The sequence below is a fragment of the Tupaia chinensis genome, unplaced genomic scaffold (assembly GCF_000334495.1).
Source record: "Tupaia chinensis unplaced genomic scaffold, TupChi_1.0 Scaffold146828_1, whole genome shotgun sequence".
Lineage (NCBI taxonomy): Eukaryota > Metazoa > Chordata > Mammalia > Scandentia > Tupaiidae > Tupaia > Tupaia belangeri.
The window spans coordinates 722,959-744,035 of record NW_006206682.1 but is presented as its reverse complement, the minus strand read 5'-3'; the positions used below and the strand labels follow the sequence as shown (position 1 = coordinate 744,035).

Genomic DNA, 21,077 nt, shown 5'->3' with positions numbered 1-21,077 from the left:
AAAGCTTTTAATTTTCCTTTGCCATAAAGTCACTTTACACTGGCACTTTGTGAGAACACAGATTTTCAAATGAAAGTTCACTTGCAACTCTTGAGTGCAGCATCTTGATGGATAAACTGATGGCTAAGCTCCTGCTATCTTTCACAGCCCAATACATGACATTACCCCAAGTCCCAAACCTAGGAATTATCCTGAATTCCACCTGCTTCTTCTTCCTTACATTCTATGAGTCCTACCTCCCAAATATTCCAGGATCCACCATTTTTCTTCATCTCTGCTCTAAACTATCAGCTTAACACCTCAACTGCCTTCTATGTTTCCATTCCGACCTGTTGCATCTGTTTTTGACATAGCCAGAGGGACCTCTGTGAATATAAATCAGAGCATGTCACTGCCTTGCTTAAAACCCTTCAGTGACTTGCCACTGCCCTTAGAATAAAGATCACCCACCTCATCATGGCCCTCCTGGTCTTACGTGATCTCAGCTCTGTTCACCTCATCCTCTCCTACTTTCCACTTGACTGTATGTCCCCGCTACATGCAGATTCCCTTATTTTTCACTGATGCCTATTCCGGCAGCTCTGTACCAACTATTTCTAGCGTCTAAAATCATATTCCCATCTTCTTTGCATGGCTATTCACCTACTCAGATACTGTAAAGTATTCACCATTTCCATCCAACCCTGCCTTGCCAGTCTTATATCACTCCATCTCTTTCTTCCCATCCTCTTAACAGATTGTAATTATTTTATAAATTTTTTTGGTTGTCTCTCTTCCAACAAACTGTAAACGCCTGAGGAGAGAGGGATTATCTGTCTTAGTGTTGTTCCTGTGGCATCCAGGAGCATATATGACCTGGTAGGCACTGGATAGAAGAGGAGAGGCTGTTATTCAGAAGTAGAATCAAAATAGCTGTATCCCGCCAACACAGAGGCTCTATATTTTAGTCACACCTTAGGCGGCAGAAATCCCCAACATGTCACTGCTGTAAGTATATGAACTACAATGCCAGAAAGCAAAGGTAATTTCATACTGGCATTCATATTAATACTAGAAAGATTTCTTGGATAATTCTCAAAAGAATTTTTTTCTTGCATCAAGTACATTTCCTAGTATCCTTCTAGGTCAGACTGAACTCATACTGTCTGTTAGAGTTTAATACTGGGGCCATAATAGACAGAGTATTAAATCTTGACTACCTTGAAATAAAGGAACACATTTTCAGGCAAATTATATCCATTTATGGTGGCAATTAGGAAAGAAAAAAAAAAGCATCTGGATTGGAAAGGGAAAGGTAAAATGATTTCTGTTTGCAATGATATGATCTTGCATAAAGAAAATCTTAAGAAACCTACATGCGTGCGTGTGCACGTGCCACCCCCCCCCCCACCTAATAAGTTCACCAAGGTTGCAAGATACAAAATCAATATACAAAATCCAATTATATTTTTATATATTAGCAGTGAAAAAATTTAAATGAAATTAAGAAAATGATTCCAGAGACCAACAGGTATCATGGTGGTCAAAGTTTTGGACTCCCACATGGCCGACTGCAGTTCAAATCCCAGATCTGAAGGCTTGAAAATCATGTCAGGTTGGGACCAGCAGATGGCTACGTCGCTGGACTCCCATGTAGTTGACCACAGTTCAAGTCCTGGACCTGGTGGCTTAAACTCATGCTGAGCACGTGTGCGTGCATGCCCAAGATCCCGAGAGGAGAATGGAGGAGAAGGGATTGCAGCATGGCCATCCCTCCAGAGGGGTGATTTCTCGCTTTCTGTCCCTCTGTCTCTCTTTGTCTTTCTGGCGAGCGCACGTGCCCTACAGCAATAACCTCTCCAAAAAAGAAAAAAAAAGAAAGAAAATAATGTCAGGTATGTTTGTATATGAGAGCCCAAAATGCCAGGAGGAGAATGGAGAAGGGATTGCATTATGGACATCTCCCAAAAGGGATAATTTCTCACTTTCCTTCTTAATGTCTCTGTCTTTCTTCCACAAGCACATGTGCCCTATGACAAATACCTAAAAGAAAAAGAAAACAATTCCATTCACAATAGCATTGAAAGAATAAAATATTTAGGAATAAATTTAACAAAAGAAGTGCACATCTGAACACTGAAAACTACAAAACATTGCTGAAAAAATTAAAGACAACTTTAAAAAAATGAATAGATATACCATGGATTGGAAGACTTAATACTGTTAAGATGGTAATAGTATCCAAACTAATCTATGGATTCAACACAATCCCTACTGAAATCCAATTTATTTTTTGCAGAAACTGACAAGCTCATCTTCGAACTGATAAGGAAATGCAAGAGTCCTACTATGGCAAAAACGGTAAGAAGATTGAGCAAGCTGGGTATTTCACATTTCCTGATTTCAAAGTTTACTACAAAGATATAGGTATCAAGAAAATGTGATACCTGCCACACACACACACACACACACACAAATAAATTAAAAATTCATTCATTGCTGGCATAAATTGAGAGGCCAGGGAGAAAATGGGAAAGTGAACATGGGAGAATAGTCTTTCCTGAAATGGTATTAGGACAACTAGATATCTATGCACAAAATGTAGGCAGACCCCACCTTATCCCTCCCACCCTACACGCACACCAAATAAACCTAAAATGGATGACAAAACTAAATTTAAGAGTTAAAATGATAAAAGTCTTAGAAGAAAATGGGTAACTTTTTGTGGACATGGGTTGGGCATTAGCTTTTTTTATTTTTTTAGAGATATATTAATAACAAAAAATACACAAGCAACGAAAAGAATAAAATAGATAAACTGGACTTCATCAAAATGAAAAACTTTTGTACTTTGAAGGATACCATAAAGAAATAAAAATCCAACAAACAGAAGGGGGAAATAATTCCAAGTCAAATATCTCTTAAGGGACTTTTACCTAAAATATATTAAGGACTCTTATGACTAAACAAACTATTAAAAAATAGGCAAAAGATGTGTCAACAGGCATTTTTTTCAAAAGAGATATCTAATAAGCACCTGAAAACATGTTCATCATCAGTCATTTCGGAATACAGATCAAAATTACAGTGAGATACTGCTTCAAACCCTAGGATGTGGATGTCTTTTGTACAAAAGGCACCCAAGATGAAGTGCTGAACATGAAGAATTGGAATCTTTTACACATTATTGATGAGAATGTCAAATGGTGCAGCCACTTTGGAAAACACTTTAGTAGTTCCTCAAAAGTCAAATACAGAGTTCTGTATAATCCAGTAACTCCACTTCTTGGTATATACCTAAGAGCACTGAAAATGTGTCCACATGGAAATCTGCACATGAATGTTCATAGCAGCATCATTCGTAAACACCAAAAAGTAGAAACAATCTGTTCATCAAATGATAAATAAATAACCAAACATGGTGCATTCATTTAATGGGTTCAGATATAAAAAAAGGGATGAAGTGCTATACTATTCAATGAACCTTGAAAATACTATGCTAAGCAAAGAAGTCAAGAAACAAAAGGCCACATATTTTATAATTCTATTCACATAAAAAGTTCAGAATGGGAGAATCCATAGAGATTAGTAGATTAGTGATTGTGAGGAGTTTGGAGGGAGGGAGTAATGGGGAGTGATTGCTACTGAGTATGCAGTTTCTTTTGGGGTGATAAAAATCATCTAAAAATTAGTGTAATCTCTTTTTTGTTGGAGAGGTTTTTACTATAAGGCACATGCGCTCACCAGAAAGACAGAGAGAGACAGAAAGTGAGAAATCATCCCCCCCACCAGAGGGTTATGGCCACACCGCAATCCCTTCTCCTCCATTCTCCTCTTGGGATTTTAGGCATGCACGCACACGTGCCCGGTGTGAGTTTTAAGCCACTGGGTCTGGGATGCAAACTGCGGTCGACTACATGGGAATCCAGCGACATAGCCATTACACTAACTGCTGGTCCCAAAATTAGTGTAATTTTAAACTAATTGTAAATATATATTAAATATATACTAAAAACCACTGCATTGCACATTTCAAAAAGGACAGATTCTATGATGCAGTGTGAATTCAATCTCAGTAAAAGTTTTTTATTTTTGTTTTGTTTTTTAAAGTCCACTCCTAATGAGTCTATGAGATTTGAGGAAAAATTCCTTTGTGGAGTTAGTAAGCACACAAAACTCTTCAAGCAAATTTGCTTTCACAGATTCTTAGCTGCAAACCAAAGTGGTAAGAATGCCAATTATTAGAATGCTTTCAGTGGGGGCATGAGCTTCCTTTATAAAGGTGTTTTTGAAATAACATTCTATTTCCATTGTAAATTCACTTGAAAATAGGAAAAACTGCCTTTTATCTTCAATAACTTTATAACCTATTAAACTATGATGATCATATTTGTAAATGTGAGCCATAGATTGTAGTGATCATGTGGGTTGTTAGAGATAAAACTATATACTAAACTGTATTAGTCTGAGTTTTGACGGAGGTCAAACTTGTATGCATGAATGGGAAGCAATGCCATTGTGCCTTCATCCTCTCACCAAAGATAAAGCTTCTTCCTCTTGTACCCCACTTAAGATATTGCTCTTAGTCTCCTTGGGTGTAAAATGGACCAGTAATTTCTCAAAGGGGGTCCATGAGGAAGAAGAAACACACAGGCTTGTACACTGTAATTTGTAATGAGCAGCTATACAATGGTCTCCTGAAATAATTTAATATACTCTGGGAACAGCTGTCTCATACTAAAGCCTCTTAAAAGAGGAGAATAGGTGAGAACAAGTCCCTGCTATTTCACCAAACCTTGTTCTCTAGTCTTTCTAATACTCCTGGTGTTTTCAGAGAGCACTATTTTTGGAGCAGTATACTTTAGTGAGTGACCACATCATTCAAGTTACTTGTATGTGAAGTTTCCAAGCTTATTTCTGTGCTCTGATATTATTTCTACAGTTTAATTTTATTTAATTCTAAAAATTAAAACATTGGACATAAATTTTTGAGTATAGGGCATGATAGACTCTACTAAACAAAAGGTGCTGACCAAAAAAAAAAAAAAAAAAAGGGGAAAAACTGAGTAGAATCCTTCTCAAAAACTTGCTTTGGTTCTCTTTTTGGTAGCCCAATATGGACAGTCAAGGGAAACAGCATTGTTGAATAAATTTGTAAGGCTAGTTTATTAGTTACATACAGATTCATCAGCATAACCAAAAAAAGGAATTACAATTACATAGAACAAAAACATTTGTTTTAAAAATATCAAAAATTTTAAAAAAGCGAAAAGTTAGTAGCAGTAGCTCCAGAGTCAAGACAATCTACGTTCAAGTTGTACTTCCTCAACCAACTCAAGTTGTTGTCTTTGAGTAAACTGGCGTGAAAACCCCTACAAAAAAAAAGGGGCGACCAAAAAAAAAAAAAAAAAAAAGGGGAAAAACTGAGTAGAATCCTTCTCAAAAACTTGCTTTGGTTCTCTTTTTGGTAGCCCAATATGGACAGTCAAGGGAAACAGCATTGTTGAATAAATTTGTAAGGCTAGTTTATTAGTTACATACAGATTCATCAGCATAACCAAAAAAAGGAATTACAATTACATAGAACAAAAACATTTGTTTTAAAAATATCAAAAATTTTAAAAAAGCGAAAAGTTAGTAGCAGTAGCTCCAGAGTCAAGACAATCTACGTTCAAGTTGTACTTCCTCAACCAACTCAAGTTGTTGTCTTTGAGTAAACTGTTTCCTTGTCTAAAAAATGGGGATGATGATAATCCCTGTCTCTCAGGGTCCTTGTGAAGATTACATGAAATATTTCATGGAAAAGGTCTTGGTGACTGGCAGACGGTGAATGTGCAAGAAATAGTAGCTCCTCCTATTTTGTTGATATAATGATGTTGATATAAAAATGTATCTATTACCTGTGCTAGGTAACGATTAATCCAGTCTAAAATGCTTAGAACATAATTGAACCAAAGCTTTACTTTGTAACACATAAAGAATATGTAGGACATGACACATAAAGAAAATCTTCAACATTTAAAAAACTGGAGAATAACTGTCATTTGTTCTGCATAGCCTTATTTGTTCTCTAGTTCTAAGTGCAGCTTATGGGGGAATTGAAGGAAGAAAGTACTAACGCAGGAAGGAAAAATCAATCTGATGGACATGAATACAGTTACCAAACTAGCCTAGGGATTTATTACGACACCGCTTTACTGTTAACCTTCACTCATATCATCTATTATTTGGGGAACTGCTGCAGAGAGACCAGAAAGTGAATAGAATAATGATGTTTTTATGGCTCCTAATGTAGATTGTTATTGAAAATCTGTCAATTTTACTGGCAAGCTCTTGGCTCAAAAATAAGATCTTCATTTATAATTTGCAGGCAATGATAACTACAATTATGGGAAGTAACTAGGAGATAAAAAATAACTATTATGATGAAAACTATATAATTATCTTTCTCATTAAAAACATGAGGTATTCTGTTATCGTGTGCAATGTATTCCTTAACAACTGCTGTTACTAAATTAACACACATCTGAAGAGGAAAGAAAATACATTACTGATTACCCAAATGATGAAAAACAGATACTGCTGAACATGTGTGCAAAGTGGAAGAGAACAGAACACAGCGGGATGGACTGCTGTGTATGTAAACCTCAGCAAAACCACTTACAGACTCTCCAGGGATCGCTCTCGACTCCTCCCCTGAGGTTTCCATTAAGGAGGTTTTGTTTTGATGAGCTGGTAGGTCCTTGGCTTTGATGAGGGGATCTGGGGTTTTCTGAGAGGATCCACACGTTCTTCTTCCATGGGGAGAAACACATGGTGTAGGCAACAAACCAGTTTGGAAGTCATTTTGATCTATTTTCTTCACCAAGGCATTCTGGCTTTCTGATGCTCCTGCTTCTGGGGAGGCACTTTTTAGATGTCCTGTACTTGTCTGCCTGGTATCCTTCCCCGGTGAGCTCTCTAGAGTTAACTGAGTTAACCCTGAAGGACTAGTTGCTGGGTCTGGAGAATCCAGGAAACTGTAGTCACCCTATATTGGAGAACAAAGTAAAAATAATTTTGAGCAGAAACTTGTGTATAAGTTGTGTACAAGTTCTTACTAAGTTCATATATTCTATAAATAAGGCAAAAGTGCGCATGTGAGTGCGTGTGTATTTTTACTTTAATCTGCAAAGAAAACAAGAGTATCTAGAAATAGCAATGCACATAAGAATAAATCATTTGCTAAAACACACTGATAGATGCTATATGGTCTAGTTAGGAATATTTTTTATCCCTGTGTAATAAGAGAACATTTAAGAAATAGTCACTTATATTTATTTCAAAGAACATCTAAAAAGAAGTTACTTAAAACATCTATGACTCATACATTTTGATTTCCTTCCTGACACACTAACACCATGAGAGGAGAACTATCTAGAATGTTTGGTATGTTGCTTATTTAAGCAGAGAAATGGTACTCTAAATACAATGGGTCTAGCAAATTATTTTTGCCCTGTTGTAGAACAACTTTACTGTTCAAGACCAAGAGTTAATGAAAACACGTTTTATAAAGTATTTTTCTTTTCTTTTTTTTTTGGGTAGAGGTTTTTGCCTTAGGGTGCCTGCACTTGCCAGAGAGAGAGAGAGAACCAAAGTGAAAGGGAAAGTGAGAAATCATCCCTCCCCACCCCCAGGGGGATGGTCATACAGCATTCCTTTCTCCTCCATTGTCCTCCCTTGGATCTTGGGCACACATGCACACACACAAAATCATGCCTGGAGTGTTTTTGAAGCCACTGGAATTCAAACCACGGTTGGCCATGTGGGAGTCCAGCAATATAACTGCTATGCCATCTGCTGGTCCTCCTATATTTTTCTTAAATGAAACAATTTCAGTTATAAAAAGCTGATGTTGGCACAAAATATGAACCTTATTAAACATTATTGCTTAGAAAGCTAAAACTGAAAGCTAGAAGACTTTTACAAATATACAGTTCCTTGATCATCCATAGGAAAGCAAAAGTTATATATATTTTAAATCTGAGAAAGGAAGAATTACACACTTAAAAGCTAACATCCTTGAAAATAAAAAATGGAAATGAGAAATTTGCATTATTTCAGTTAGTAGATTTTATGCTGTGAAAGAATATACTTAAAGAAGTAATTATCTGGGGACCAGCAGTTAGCGTAGTGGCTAAGTCGCTGGACTTCCACGTAGTTGGCCGCAGTTCGAGTCCTGGATCCGGTGGCTTAAACTCACGCCGGGCGCATGTGCGTGTGCGCCCAAGATCTCAAGAGGAGAATGGAGGAGAAGGGATTGCGGTGTGGTCATCCCCCCTGGGGAAGTGATTTCTCGCTTTCTATCTCTCTGTCTCTGTCTGTCTGGCGAGTGCACGTGCCCTATAGCAAAACCCTCTCCAAAAAAAAAAAAAAAGAAGTAATTATCTGATCATTATGTGTACCTGTCGTAGTATATAATAGTAAACAGGTGTTAAATGATAAATATAGAGCAAAGAATATAGAGCAAAGAAAGTATGATAAAAACAGAATACATCTCAAATACATTATTTGGTGTCTGATAATGGATAGCTTAATGTTCAGGTTCAGTAAGCTATTCTACTACCTTTCAATTTATAGCCACATAGAATCAAATATCCAGTTACTTTCAAGGTTTGGCACTTTGAGAGTTGTTTTTTTTTTTTCTTCTTCTCTTTTTTTTTGCTATAGGGCGCGTACGCTCGCCAGAAAGACAGAGAGACAGAAAGCGAGAAATCACCCCCAGGGGGGATGGCCATGCCGCAATCCCTTCTCCTCCATTCTCCTCTTGGGATCTTGGGCACGCACACACATGTGCCCGGCGTGAGTTTAAGCTGCCAGGTCCGGGACGCGAACCACGGTCGACTACATAGGAGTCCAGCAACATAGCCATTACACTAACTGCTAGTCCCTCAAGGTTTGGCATTTTGAAACAAAATATTTGGGGGGCTGAATGGATTGTTTAACTTCTTGCATGCGTGGTCATCATGCACACTCAATATAAAGATCACGGTCTAATGTTAAATTTGTTTTTCAGAAAACGTGAAGTTCGCAGCTTTACACCAGGCCCAGGACAGGGGAGATTTATCAAAGCTTGTAAATAGAAGGAATCTCTCTACCATTGTTCTGCCTCTTTCTTCCTCATAATGGGCCAAGTATTTCTCTAGGTCATGCAAATGCTGAAAATTCAATGGCAGACCAGAAAAGAATTCCCATCATCCTGGAACTTCACCTCAAAGGCAGTTGAGAGACACTGTGTGATTTGAAGAAAGGGAATGCCACAATGTCACAAAATAGAAGGCAGGCCCTGCATCTGTGGTTATGGTTTGTAGAGTGTCTGGGGTAGTTGGTGGAGGCAGCAGAAAGGGAAGCCAATCAGGAGACCATTACACCATCAGTAGAAACGCTAAGGGGCTTGCACTTAGTGATAGTGATGATGGAGAAACAAGACTGATGCGAGTTCAGATCTGTATGTCGAAGGCAGAATACACCATACTTAGCAAACTCCAGCAATTTCTCAACATGGAGTCAAGCCTTAACCTGTCATGTTATGACTTTTCCTTCTTGTGGGAAGTAGCTGGAATAAGCTGACGACTGCACTCAAGAAAGGTACACATGGGTCTTACAAACTCTAACAAACAGCTTGCCTATCTGTGATAAAGAATCCCTGGAGACTGAAGTAAGGCTTTTTCTTAGCATTTCTTCTTGGTACTCACCCTGGACCTAAATTTTGTCTGTGTCAGCTTGGGCTTCTGATATATTTTCTTTTCTTAAAAAAAATAAAATAAAATGATGGAGAGGCTGGCAGTGGTTAAGTGCTGGACTCCCACGTGGCTGATCACGTTTTGAGTCTCCGACCTGGTGGCTTGCTTTCTCACTTTCCCTTTCTCTCTCTGGTCAAAGTAGTAGTAATAACAACAACAACAACAAACAAACAAAAAAGACAACAACAATAACAACAACAAACAAAATAAATAATTCTTAAAAAAAGTGATGTAGAAACTTGTCTTTCAGAGTCTCAGATAGGGTAAAGAAAAAATGGTGATTAGGTGCCAACCTGTGGGTCTTCAATTATGTGGCCCAAGTGATAAAATAAAGAGGAGGAGAATGTTTCTCCCCTGTACCAGTCCCTGTGTGACCTCAGTTGCAGACAGAGGTAACCTCTTTGCTGTGGGGTGCTTACTGAGTAAGTTCATCCTTCCCCACCGCTCTGAGGGTGCATGTGCTTGCCAGAGAGAGAGAGAGAGAGAGAGAGAGCGAGCGAAAGTGAGTGAGAAAGTGAGAAACCACCCGCCAGGGGGATGGTCATGCAGCATTCCCTTCTCCTCTAATGTCCTCCTGGGATCTTGGGCACAAGCACACACACTCACACACCAAAAAAAAAAAACCAAGCCGGGCATGATTTTGAAGCCACTGGGACTTGAATCATGGTTGGCTATGTGGGAGTCCAGCAACATAACTGCTATGCCATCTGCTGGTCCCCCTATAAAGTATTTTCCTTAAATAAAACAATTTATTTAAGGGTGGCTCTGGCAACCTTGAGGATGTTCATGTGGTTGAAGAATGCTGCCTTCAGGAAGGAAATTAGAAAACTGTCAGATACCAGAAAAATGCCCAGTGTTCTAAATGATTAGGGAATGGAGTGGTAACTCATGTAATTTTTTTTTCCAAGAGATTAAAAAAAGAATCAAAGTTGGGGCCAATATATGATATAGTAGTTAAGGCTTTGGACTGGTTCAAGTCCTGGACCCAGAGCCTTGAAACTCATGTTGGGTGTGTGTGCTTATGTGCCCAAAATCCCAAGCAGAGAATGAAGAAGCAATTGCAGTGTGGCCATCCCTCTAGGGGATGATTTCTCACTTTCTCTCTGGTTAGTGCATGTGCCCTACGGCAAAAATATCTCTTTAAAAAAAAAAAAGAATCAAAGTTTAACTTTGTCTAAATAAGGTAAACAGAAAATGTAGCAAGTATCTCCCAAGCCTTAGTTCTATGAAGATAAAGTTTATCTAGAAAAGAAATCATTACTCTCTCTCTCTCTCTCTCTCTCTCCACACACACACACACACACACACACACACACACACACACACACACACACACACATATAATTAAGAACTGAAAAGTAATAAAGAAGTGGTTGGCCAGACTGACGTTGGTTACTCCTTACTGACTACATGACTGACTTTCACAAGACATTCTGTCTCGAGATCATTCAAGGAAGCAGTCTCCCTTGGAATGATCATACAGCCTGTTGAACTGACTACCACCATTGCCAACAAGCTGCTGCAGACAGCTTCTGCTAATGGACCTTCCTCCAATCCTGTCCTTCTCCCACGTCCATTAGACCGTCCTCTGTTATCTGTTATCTTTGTCCAGTGTAAACTCTTTCAGAACAATTTATGTGTATTGTGCTCCCTCTCTTTGGTATAAAAGACCTTAGATTTTTCAGAGATGGTGGGCATGTGGCCATTTCATCTGGCCATGCTACTGGCGGTGTTGGCTATATACCCTAGGGTCTGATCCTTATTTGATGCTAGTTTTGTGAGACCAATAAATTCCCTTTTCCCTTGTAACTCTTGCCTTAAAAAAAATTTTTTTTTTTGGCTCAACAATTCTAAGATGGTATTGGTGAAATTAGCTTAGATTTTTAAAATTTGGTCATGCTATTAGACTGTGCTCTTTCTTCTTCAATTTTTCAAAAAATTCCACTTTAGTTTCTTGTAATTGTTATGTATATAATGAGCAGTGAGATTTCTCTGATCAAATGGCCCTTTACTCACTCATTTTCATATGTTCATAATAAAAAATAAAGACAAATCTATGTACTTTGTATATAACACACATAGAAATGAGGAGATTTTATAATACACACAAATTCAATAAATATTTGTTAAGCTTCTGCTATGCATAAGGTCCCCTGTACTACTATGGGGATTTAAAGAACTGCATGGAAAATGTTTACTACCATTTAGAAAACACCCTAAAAGAGAATCTATTTTTAAGAAGTCTCTTTGTCTCAACTGGTCAGATAGCCTCTTCTTCCTTCCAGTATATACTCAAGTGTAACACATTTCTCCTTGCTGAGCATGAATAGTGCTTCTATGTATGGCAATACCCCCAAGTACATATACAGACGGTGATCTCATGGTTTTCCTAAGATACACCCTGGTGTGAAGATCAGCTGAGAGGCGATTCAGTTGTGGACCATTGTGAGCATTCTCCTGGCTGTATCGTCTTTCCATGGCAATCTGTTCTGACTCACTCTACATCAGAGTTCTGTATATTTAAAATATAACTGGATAATCTGGACAGGGTACAAAAGGCTTGTTTACCTTGGCTGCCCCAGAACTACTACAGATTCTGAAAAAGAAATTGGGATCAAGTAGAAAGACAAGGTGATATATAAGACTAAGTTTAAGTAATATTTTTATTTGAGTTGGGCCAGCTTCTCATTTAGAGAAAAAAATAAATGGAGAATAAAAAATAGCATAGTACTGGAACCAGCAGGTGGTATGGTGGTTAAGGTACTGGAGTCCCACATGGCTGACCACAGTTCGAGTCCTGAACCTTGTAGCTTGAAAGCCATGCTGGACACATGTGTGTGCATGCCCAAAATCCCATGGAGAGAATGGAGAAAGGACTATGGTGTGGCCATACTCATCATGGGGTGAGGGGGGGGGTGATTTCTCATTTTCCTTCTCTTGGTCTCTCACTAGCAGGTACATGTATCCTATGGCAAAAACCTCTAAAACAAAAACAAACAAAAAGCATAGTATTTGCAAGGAATGATGTATTGGTGAAACCCAATTCTTTTCTTTAGCAATGTTTTGCCTCTTATAAAAGAGCTGCACATATTTATTGATTTTACATATGTAATTCATTTGGGCTCAACATGTTTTTGTGTTAATTTTTTTCTGTATCACTTATATACATTTTTATATGCATAAAAAAACTATCTTACTATGATGTGATTGAAAAACAACCACTTTTTGTCCCTTTGGTTTATCATGTAGCTACTGAAAACCTGCACAGCAACTGAATATAATTTGTCAGAGTAGCAAAGAAGTTGTCATGCCATTTTCACCTGTCCAATCATCTGTTCCTTAGAAGAACAAATGCAAAATGCTTTTGATTCAACTTAATATGTTTTTTAAAAAGTCCCAACTCTCTTGAACCGTTTGTCTTCTAGGCTCAAAACATTTGTTTGTTAAATATTCAATCACGTTCCAGCACCAGGAACATCAATAGAATTTGCTTGATTAACTGTAGCACAGCATATGTATGCCAGAGATGAGAATGATTTCCCCAAGGAGCCAGCACTTCCTCTGTTGAACTCCGTTCCTTAAAATGACATGCAGATGGGCATTTTGGACAATCATTTCTGGATGCACAAAATGGATTGCTCTTGCTGAGTTGTAATTTAAAAAAGATAATTTTAATGACTCTTGAGGGCCACCTACTTAGAGCAGATGGGACCCAGAATCTTTGTATCACAACTCTGATGTTGAGTGAGTCAGGATAGAACTCTATTTTAGCCTTTGTCAAAGAGGATGATCATATTTATTTATATTTCAGTTGTGTTTTAAATTCAGCCCTCCATGAAAAAAGTCTTATCTAACATTCTTGAAAGTTTCGTAGGAAAACACATCTGTGATATTCCAAACACACTTTCGATGGCAGTTTGGAATTTGTAATTGAGACTGAGTCAGCAGGAGTTTTTACTTTTGTTCAATGCTTCAGTGACTAAAATGTCTGGATTGCTAGTACCTTGTAGTTGGACAACTATGCTAGTAAACCATAGAGATAATATAGATATATTTCTGCTGTCAATTAATGAGTACAGCTATCTACACAAATAAGGCAAAAAGATAGTTGTAACAGACTGAAAAATAATTTCTTTGATAATAACAAGATTGATCTTTTTTAAAAAAGAATTACTTATTTTATTTATTATCATTCTTTAAAAAAATTTTTTTGGGGAGGTTTTTGCTATAGGGTGCATGTGCTCACCAGAAAGACAGAGAGAGACAGAGAGACAGAAAGCAAGAAATCACCACCCTCTCCCCTAGGGAGGATGGCCACGCCACAATCCCTTCTCCTCCATTCTCCTGTCGGGATCTTGGGTATGCATGCACACGCTCCTAGTGTGAATTTAAGCCACCGGGTCCAGGACTCAAATCATAGCCAACTACATGGGAGTCCAGTGATGTAGCCATTACACCATGGGCTGGTTCCTCATTCTTTTTAAAATTTGACCAGATTGAGAAAGAGAGAAAAAGGGAGAAAGCAAGCCACCTGGTCCAGAATTTGAACCATGGTTGACTATGTGGGAGACCAGCACCTCAACCTCCCACGCCATCTGCCAGCACTGCAAATGTATCTTAAATATCTTTATAATAATCATTCCAAGAAGTACTTTTACTATTTCTACTTCTTATATATTATAGAAAAGTACAAAAGTCTGGGTGACAAAGGCAGGTGATTATAGTGTTCCATAATGTATTTAGATTGTAATTTAGATGTAATTAGATTCCTCTAATTGTTCAAGACAAAACAATAGTTTTCTGAAAGGCAGACTTCATGCTCTTTTAACTGACAATATTGAAGATTTCTTGGGAAAACTGCTATTCACAACCAAGTGTTTATCTGCAAGTTGTTTATCGTTTAGCAAAAACAGTAGAATGTTAGATTCTAAGCAGACAAGCATTTTGTGACCTTCTCTGCCTGCTTTCAATAATGTAAAGCCAAGTCACAGGGACCAAGAGGCTTGTAACCTTTTCAAAGAAGAGCTTCAACAGATAATAATAAAGGCATGTAAAAGGGGACCGCCTAGAAGGATTACTCACACAGAATAAATACTAAATTTGCCTGGTAGGGCTAGAGAATATGTTATAATTAAAAATATGCAGGAATAAAATTACAAAGCAATATATTCAAAATAGAGTTCTACAATATTTTTTTAACACATAAACAGACGTTTAAGTTTTTAAAGGCTACACAAATATGCCATCTGCCTCAAGGGGAGTAAGGGCCTTTTGATAGTGTGTACGTGTGTGTGTGAGAGAGAAAGAAAGCAACTCAAAATCAAGAGTCAAGTATGCAGGGGTGAGTGTGTAATATAATCCAGAAATATAATCCACAGTATAATCCAGAAATATAAACTAACAGGAAAGAAATAGAAATGAAATAGCTTAATTACTGAGTGCAAAAATTACTTGAAAAACAACACCAGAAATCTGTGAGGAAGGGCTAAAACACTCCTTTTAATCTGTCTGTACATTTGGACTTTACAGGCTTCCAAAGAGTTAGATGGAAAGAAGTTAAGGAAGTTTTCTGGCTAATCTGAACACAAGAGGTGGTCAATCCATACTACCTGTGTCCAAATGTAGATAATTTGGGAGGCCCAAATGGTCCAGTTTGGATTGTTATAAAAGAGCAATTACCTGGCCTTACAAATATTCACTTTAGTATGTGATATACAACCCCAGTCTTGAGGGGAAAAAAATGACAGTTTTTAAATGAAAAATTAAATTAAGGGCATAGTAAAATATTAATATAAACTATTTCAAGTTGTCAACCCGGTATATACATTAGAAGATATGTTGGGAATAATGTCATAAAGTACAAGACAGAGTCAATAATAGCAGCCTGCTTTTGTTTCATTCAGATGCTGCAACACTGTGAAAGGTACTCTGTTTTAATCACTTTCCTAAAATACTTAGCTTTATGTGGTAGTCTTTACCACGACATAGATTTCTGTTCTGTGCTTTCCTTTCCTTTTTTATTAGAGGTTTTTGCCTTAGGGCGCATGCACTTGCTGGAGGGGGAAAGAGAGAGACAGTGAGGAAGAAAGTGAGAAATCAACCCCAGGAGAGATGGCCATGCCACAATCCCTTCTCCTCCTGGAATCCTGGACATGCACGCATACATGCCCAGCATGAGTTTCAAGATGCTAGGTCCAGGACTCAAACTGCAGTTGGCCATGTGGAAGTCCAGTGACATAACTATTATGCCATCAGGTGGCCCCTCTACTGTGCTTTTCAAATAGAAATTACAACTTCAAAAATAACTGAGAGGGGCCAGCAGTTGGTATAGTGGTTAAGGTGCTGGACTCCCACAGAGCTGACTGTGATGTGAGTCCCGGACCCAGCAGTTTGAAACTCATGCTGGGCACATGTGCAAATGTGCCCCAAATGCCAAGAGAATGGAGGAGATGGGATTGTGGTGTGGCCATTTCCCCTTGGGTGGTGATTTCTCACTTTCTCTCTCTCTTTGTCTTTCCAGGAAGCACATGGCCCCAATAGTGAAAAGCTCTCCAAATAAATAAATAAATAAAATTAATAAATTAAACTGAGAACCAGGAACATTAGTGTTAACATACATGGATGCCTAAGGAGTAAAAAGCAGAGTTAAGACAAGAGCATACATTAGGTCTTTGGGAAAGTCATGACGTATGTTCCTATGTATTTCTATGCCAAAAATGCATCATGGCTTTCCTGACAACCCAATTCAAAGTCATTAAAACTTCTGAGGTTCTCATGCTAAGATCTCAGACGTGAATTATTAGCAACTTAAATTACAAACATAATGTATCTCTGAAAGCTTCTTTTAATTAGTTTTTCCTACTGTATATGTACTTTCCTTCTACAATAATAACATGAGATTTGCCTAGTTTATATGCTACTGAATTCATCTAATTTCCCTTTAAAAGTACTCAGTGGTCTAACTTCAAATAGTCTTAATTACAAGTTAAAAGCTTCAAGCATAAGCAATATAATTATTACTCATTTGTCCACAATTTTTGTAACATGATGTTTTCCATAAGTATGATTACATTACCCAAAGGATAAAACATTCTAAAATAATGAAACTAATAGTAAGGATGCTTCAATGAACTTAACTAATTATTCTCCAAAGACTCTGTAAGTAAATACTGCAAATATGCAGTTCAATTCCCAATGGTACATATAATTCATAAATGGCAGAAGTTATCCTTCAGGAAAAGAAATCACCAAAAACAAGAAGGAGAAGAAAGAGGAAGAGGAGAAGACGACCACTTATTTGATAAAGAAGGGATCATTACAAATTCTGGAAACTGTTTAAAAATAGCCCCAACATTTCTCCTAGTCATAATTTTGTATCTTAGTTCGTATCTTATATTAGGCTTTCTAACAACAAATCCCAAAGTGTGATGACACGGCACGACTTCTGGCTGCCACTTCTGGCAGATTCTGACTAAAGGTGGGCCAGGACAGGTGTTATTAATGAGATGGTCCCATTACAGAGGCTAGCCATATGCTACTGGTCACACTGATGGGCACAACACAGGGGTGACTAGATAGCTATGCCACTGAGGTGTGCATGAGAAATTGGTTTTCTAGTCCATGTGGTGGGTAATAAATACATGTGTGCATAATAAATATTGAAGGACTTCAGAATCAGAACAGGTAGTAGCAAAGAAAGAACATAAAGTGATATCCAATGAAAATATTCAGAGCTGGTGTTCTGCATTTTCTCATAAAGTTTTGCGTAGACAGAAGAAGTAAGTTCTTCAGTGGTGTTATTTAAAGGACTCTTCCCTACAAAACTTCTCCTTCAAGTTTCCAGAGAACTATCATTTCTCATCTGCTAAGAAACCTCCACTATTAGGACAATTCTTTCGGGTTAGGTAAGAAAGATGATGCTGTGTACATGGAAAGGAGGTTAGCCTGTGCCAATAATGGAAGGACATGAATTAAGTGATCTCATTAGTCAGTTTTATACTGTAGGAGAGCTGACAGCTGGGTGGGGATGCTATGAGGTGCTGAAGACAAATGTTTATTTTACAGTTTCTATAGCCTAATGCTATCATGGTGAAAGGGACAAATGTAACCAACAACAACATTTAAAATGCTGGCATCAAATGTACTATTTATGCACAGAGTTCTGTAGTGAGTTTATGTTTGCTATGACTAACTGTTTCATAATACTCAGAAGCAAGGATATCAGATGGCCAGTCAGCGGCCTGGTGGTTATGGGAACTGGATCCCACATGGCCGACCACACAGCTCAAGTCTTGAACCTGGCAGCTTGAAAAACATGCCAAGTACATATGCATGTGTGCCCAAAATCCCGAAAGGAGGGAGAGAGAAAAAAAGAGGGACTGCCCCCTTAGGGGGCAGGGGATGCTTCTCCCTCTCTCTCCCTGGCAAGCACATGTACACTCTGGAAAAATTAAAATAGACAGTGTAAAAAAAGAGAATCTTTCATGTAGTTTGCCAAAGATACTCATTAAAAGCCACAAAAACTCCATAATTACTACCCAAACAATCTACCATATTCTCAACTGGTTCTAAGGGTTAAAATATATCCCACTGTCTAAAAAGGGACTGATAATTATTTATAGTCATTACAAATGTTTTGTAAGAAAGCTTTTCTAATTATTTCTATAATTTCTATATAGAAATAATTTTTATATTTTCACTAAATCTTGACTGGATTGTATTCTGCTTTTAAGATATTTTTCTCCAGAAATTATAAATGGCCATTATGAATAAATTTATAAAAATTACACACATAAATCTATCTCATATGGGGAAAATGCTATCACAATGTATTAGGTTTTGAATAAATACTTCTTATTTACATTCAGTTTCATTTTTAACACTTTTTAAAAAGTTTTGATGAATTCACTGATTTATAAGATTTGTTTGTATTCTAAATAATTCCAAACACAAAAGCTCCTGTAAGGCAAGCCCTAGCACTAATCCATGATTCGTTATCTAAACTTCAATTGGCACAACTCTTGAAATTCTGGGACCATATGGAAAATAATGAGTCCTATTAGGTCTAAGGTGAAAAACTGGCAGGGGAGTAAAGAAGCCAGAAAACTGTCGATTCAGAATGCTTAGCAACTGCAACTCAATTTCCCCAGAGGTCTAGAACAATGTGTTCTCAATGTTTTGCTGGTCTTGCAATCACGTACACTCCACATTATTTCTCATTCTGAGAGACAAAGATTAAAATAAAAAAATACCAAAACAAACCTAAAACTGTTTTTCGTAATTAAAAGTGAAATTGGCCAACTGTTAATAAAAAAAAAAAAAGGCAGCAATTTAGAGTTACCATAACAACCTGATGCAACTGTTGACTGACATGGCAATCTGCTGCATTTTTATAAATAGTAGTTGAATTCTCCTCTTTCATCTCAACTAATTTTAGTGCTATCAGAGCTAATGGAACAACTGTGCTTTAAGACAACTTCACTCATCAAGCAGTGTACCTCTTTGCTGCTGTCAGTGCCATAAAAATCATCCTCCAATTGGGTGTCTCTCCTTGTCACACTGTTATCCTCTTTTAGATCCAAAATAAATGGGCACCCCTCTGGGGACATACTCTGAGTTTTTCCATGGGGTGCTGATCGTGGTCTTGATGAAAAAGTGAAAATATCCTTTGGAACAATTTGGGCAGTCTCTGCTTGTTGGTCACGTCCACTGTCCTGGTTGGCAGCCGGCCACAGGTGTGACATGTCCCAGGAGTCATCATCCAAAAGTAGGGACTGTCTGCTGGATGCCAAATGGGGAGTGTGATCATCATTTTCAGGAAATATCCACTCATCTGGCATTTGGAAAAGATGACAAAAATTAGAGCAGTTTTCCATAGAAGTGTTATTTTAAGTAGGTAGTTCAGTTCAAGTTTCTTGTTGTTGGAACACAGGTATATCAAATAACACAAAACCCAAAAAAGGCAATTTATCCACCATCTTGAAAGCTGCTGAACATTGAACCCAGAGACCGGTGACTGTAGCTACAGGCAGTTCATTTGCACTTCCTCTCCATCTGACTTGAAACGCTGGCCAGGAAATTTCTAAGTCTGAAATAATTATCACCTGTCTCGCAGCAAGTTCTTTATAGCACAACCTCATTAATTTGACATTCCAGAAGGGAAAAATCTTACAAACTTAAAGTCTAAAAGATTCGAGTTACTAATATCTCCTTCTAACAACAGGAGGATAGAGTACTTAACAAGTTTCTTTAAACAAAATATTTGGTCCTTGTTCGGATTACAAATCATAGAGGAGAGGAAAGCACGAAAAGGCTGACAGGTCTTTTTCTCCCTATCCTACTGACTGAATTCACAATTCACAGACTAAATTGAGTAGACTTCTCAAGTAATAATAAATTCACAGAAGTATTTGCTAATCCGAGTGGTGAATTCCGCTGGGTGAAAAAGACCTTTTTGTTTAAGGAGAGCATTTCATTGAAGTTTATTTATTTATTTATTTAGAGAGAAACAGAGAGAGAGAGGCAGAGAGAAAAAGATTATTCTAATAGTGTCTTCACGCCATGATTCATCCCTATACCCAGACAGCCAGGATCACAGACACACGTGTGTGCCTGGAGTACACTAGGAGACTGCAGGATATGAACTTGGGATCTTCCCATGTGGCTTCATTATCGCAGAGCATTGAATTACTGCCATGTCACTGTGGCTTGCCTAGGAGAGAATATTTTTTTTACCTAAAAATCTTTTTGATTATTATTTATTTTCTATAAAAATGCTGTCTAATACAACTGAAATATACTTTAATCAAAAATTCTAAAAATTTTGGGAACCAGCAGTTAGCGTAATGTCTATGTCGCTGGACTCCCAAATAGTCAACCGCAGTTCGCGTCCCGGACCTGGTGGCTTAAAACCCACGCTGGGCGCGTGTGCATGCGTGCCCAAGATCCCAGGAGGAGAATGGAGGAGAAGGGATTGTGGAGTGACCATCCCCCCTGGGGGTGATTTCTCGCTTTCTGTCTTTATGTCTCTTTCTGTCTGGCGAGCGCACACGCCCTATAGCGAAAATCTCTCAAAAAAAAAATTCTAAAAATTTTAATCTTTTATACCACAAACGAGATTTTATAACTTTATGATCCACACAAATGAGAAAGGCTAAATCTTAATAATGAACATCATTAAAGCATGCGCCTTTTCTTCTTTAGAATCCAGTAGGGAAAAGTTGAACATTTTCTCAAATTAGTTTACTTTTCTTGAAATGTATTTTTTTTTTTTTTTTTTGTTGTATTTTTCAGTGGTAGAAGTTTTTGAAGAATTTT

At 37.8% G+C, this 21,077-nt stretch overlaps 1 protein-coding gene across 6 annotated transcripts in view; it reads right to left on the bottom strand.

The window, feature by feature from the left end:
- The window catches only part of CFAP20DC (CFAP20 domain containing), a 276,467-nt gene that overhangs the window by 97,363 nt on the left and 158,027 nt on the right, over positions 1 to 21,077 (bottom strand). For all 6 annotated transcript variants that reach the window (XM_006169141.3, XM_006169139.3, XM_006169140.3 and 3 more), the window contains 2 exons: positions 19,259 to 19,593; positions 6,644 to 7,009 (listed from right to left, as the gene is read on the bottom strand). In XM_006169141.3, the coding sequence (XP_006169203.1) occupies positions 6,644 to 7,009; positions 19,259 to 19,593 (701 nt within the window). The remainder of the gene's footprint in view (positions 1 to 6,643; positions 7,010 to 19,258; positions 19,594 to 21,077) is intronic.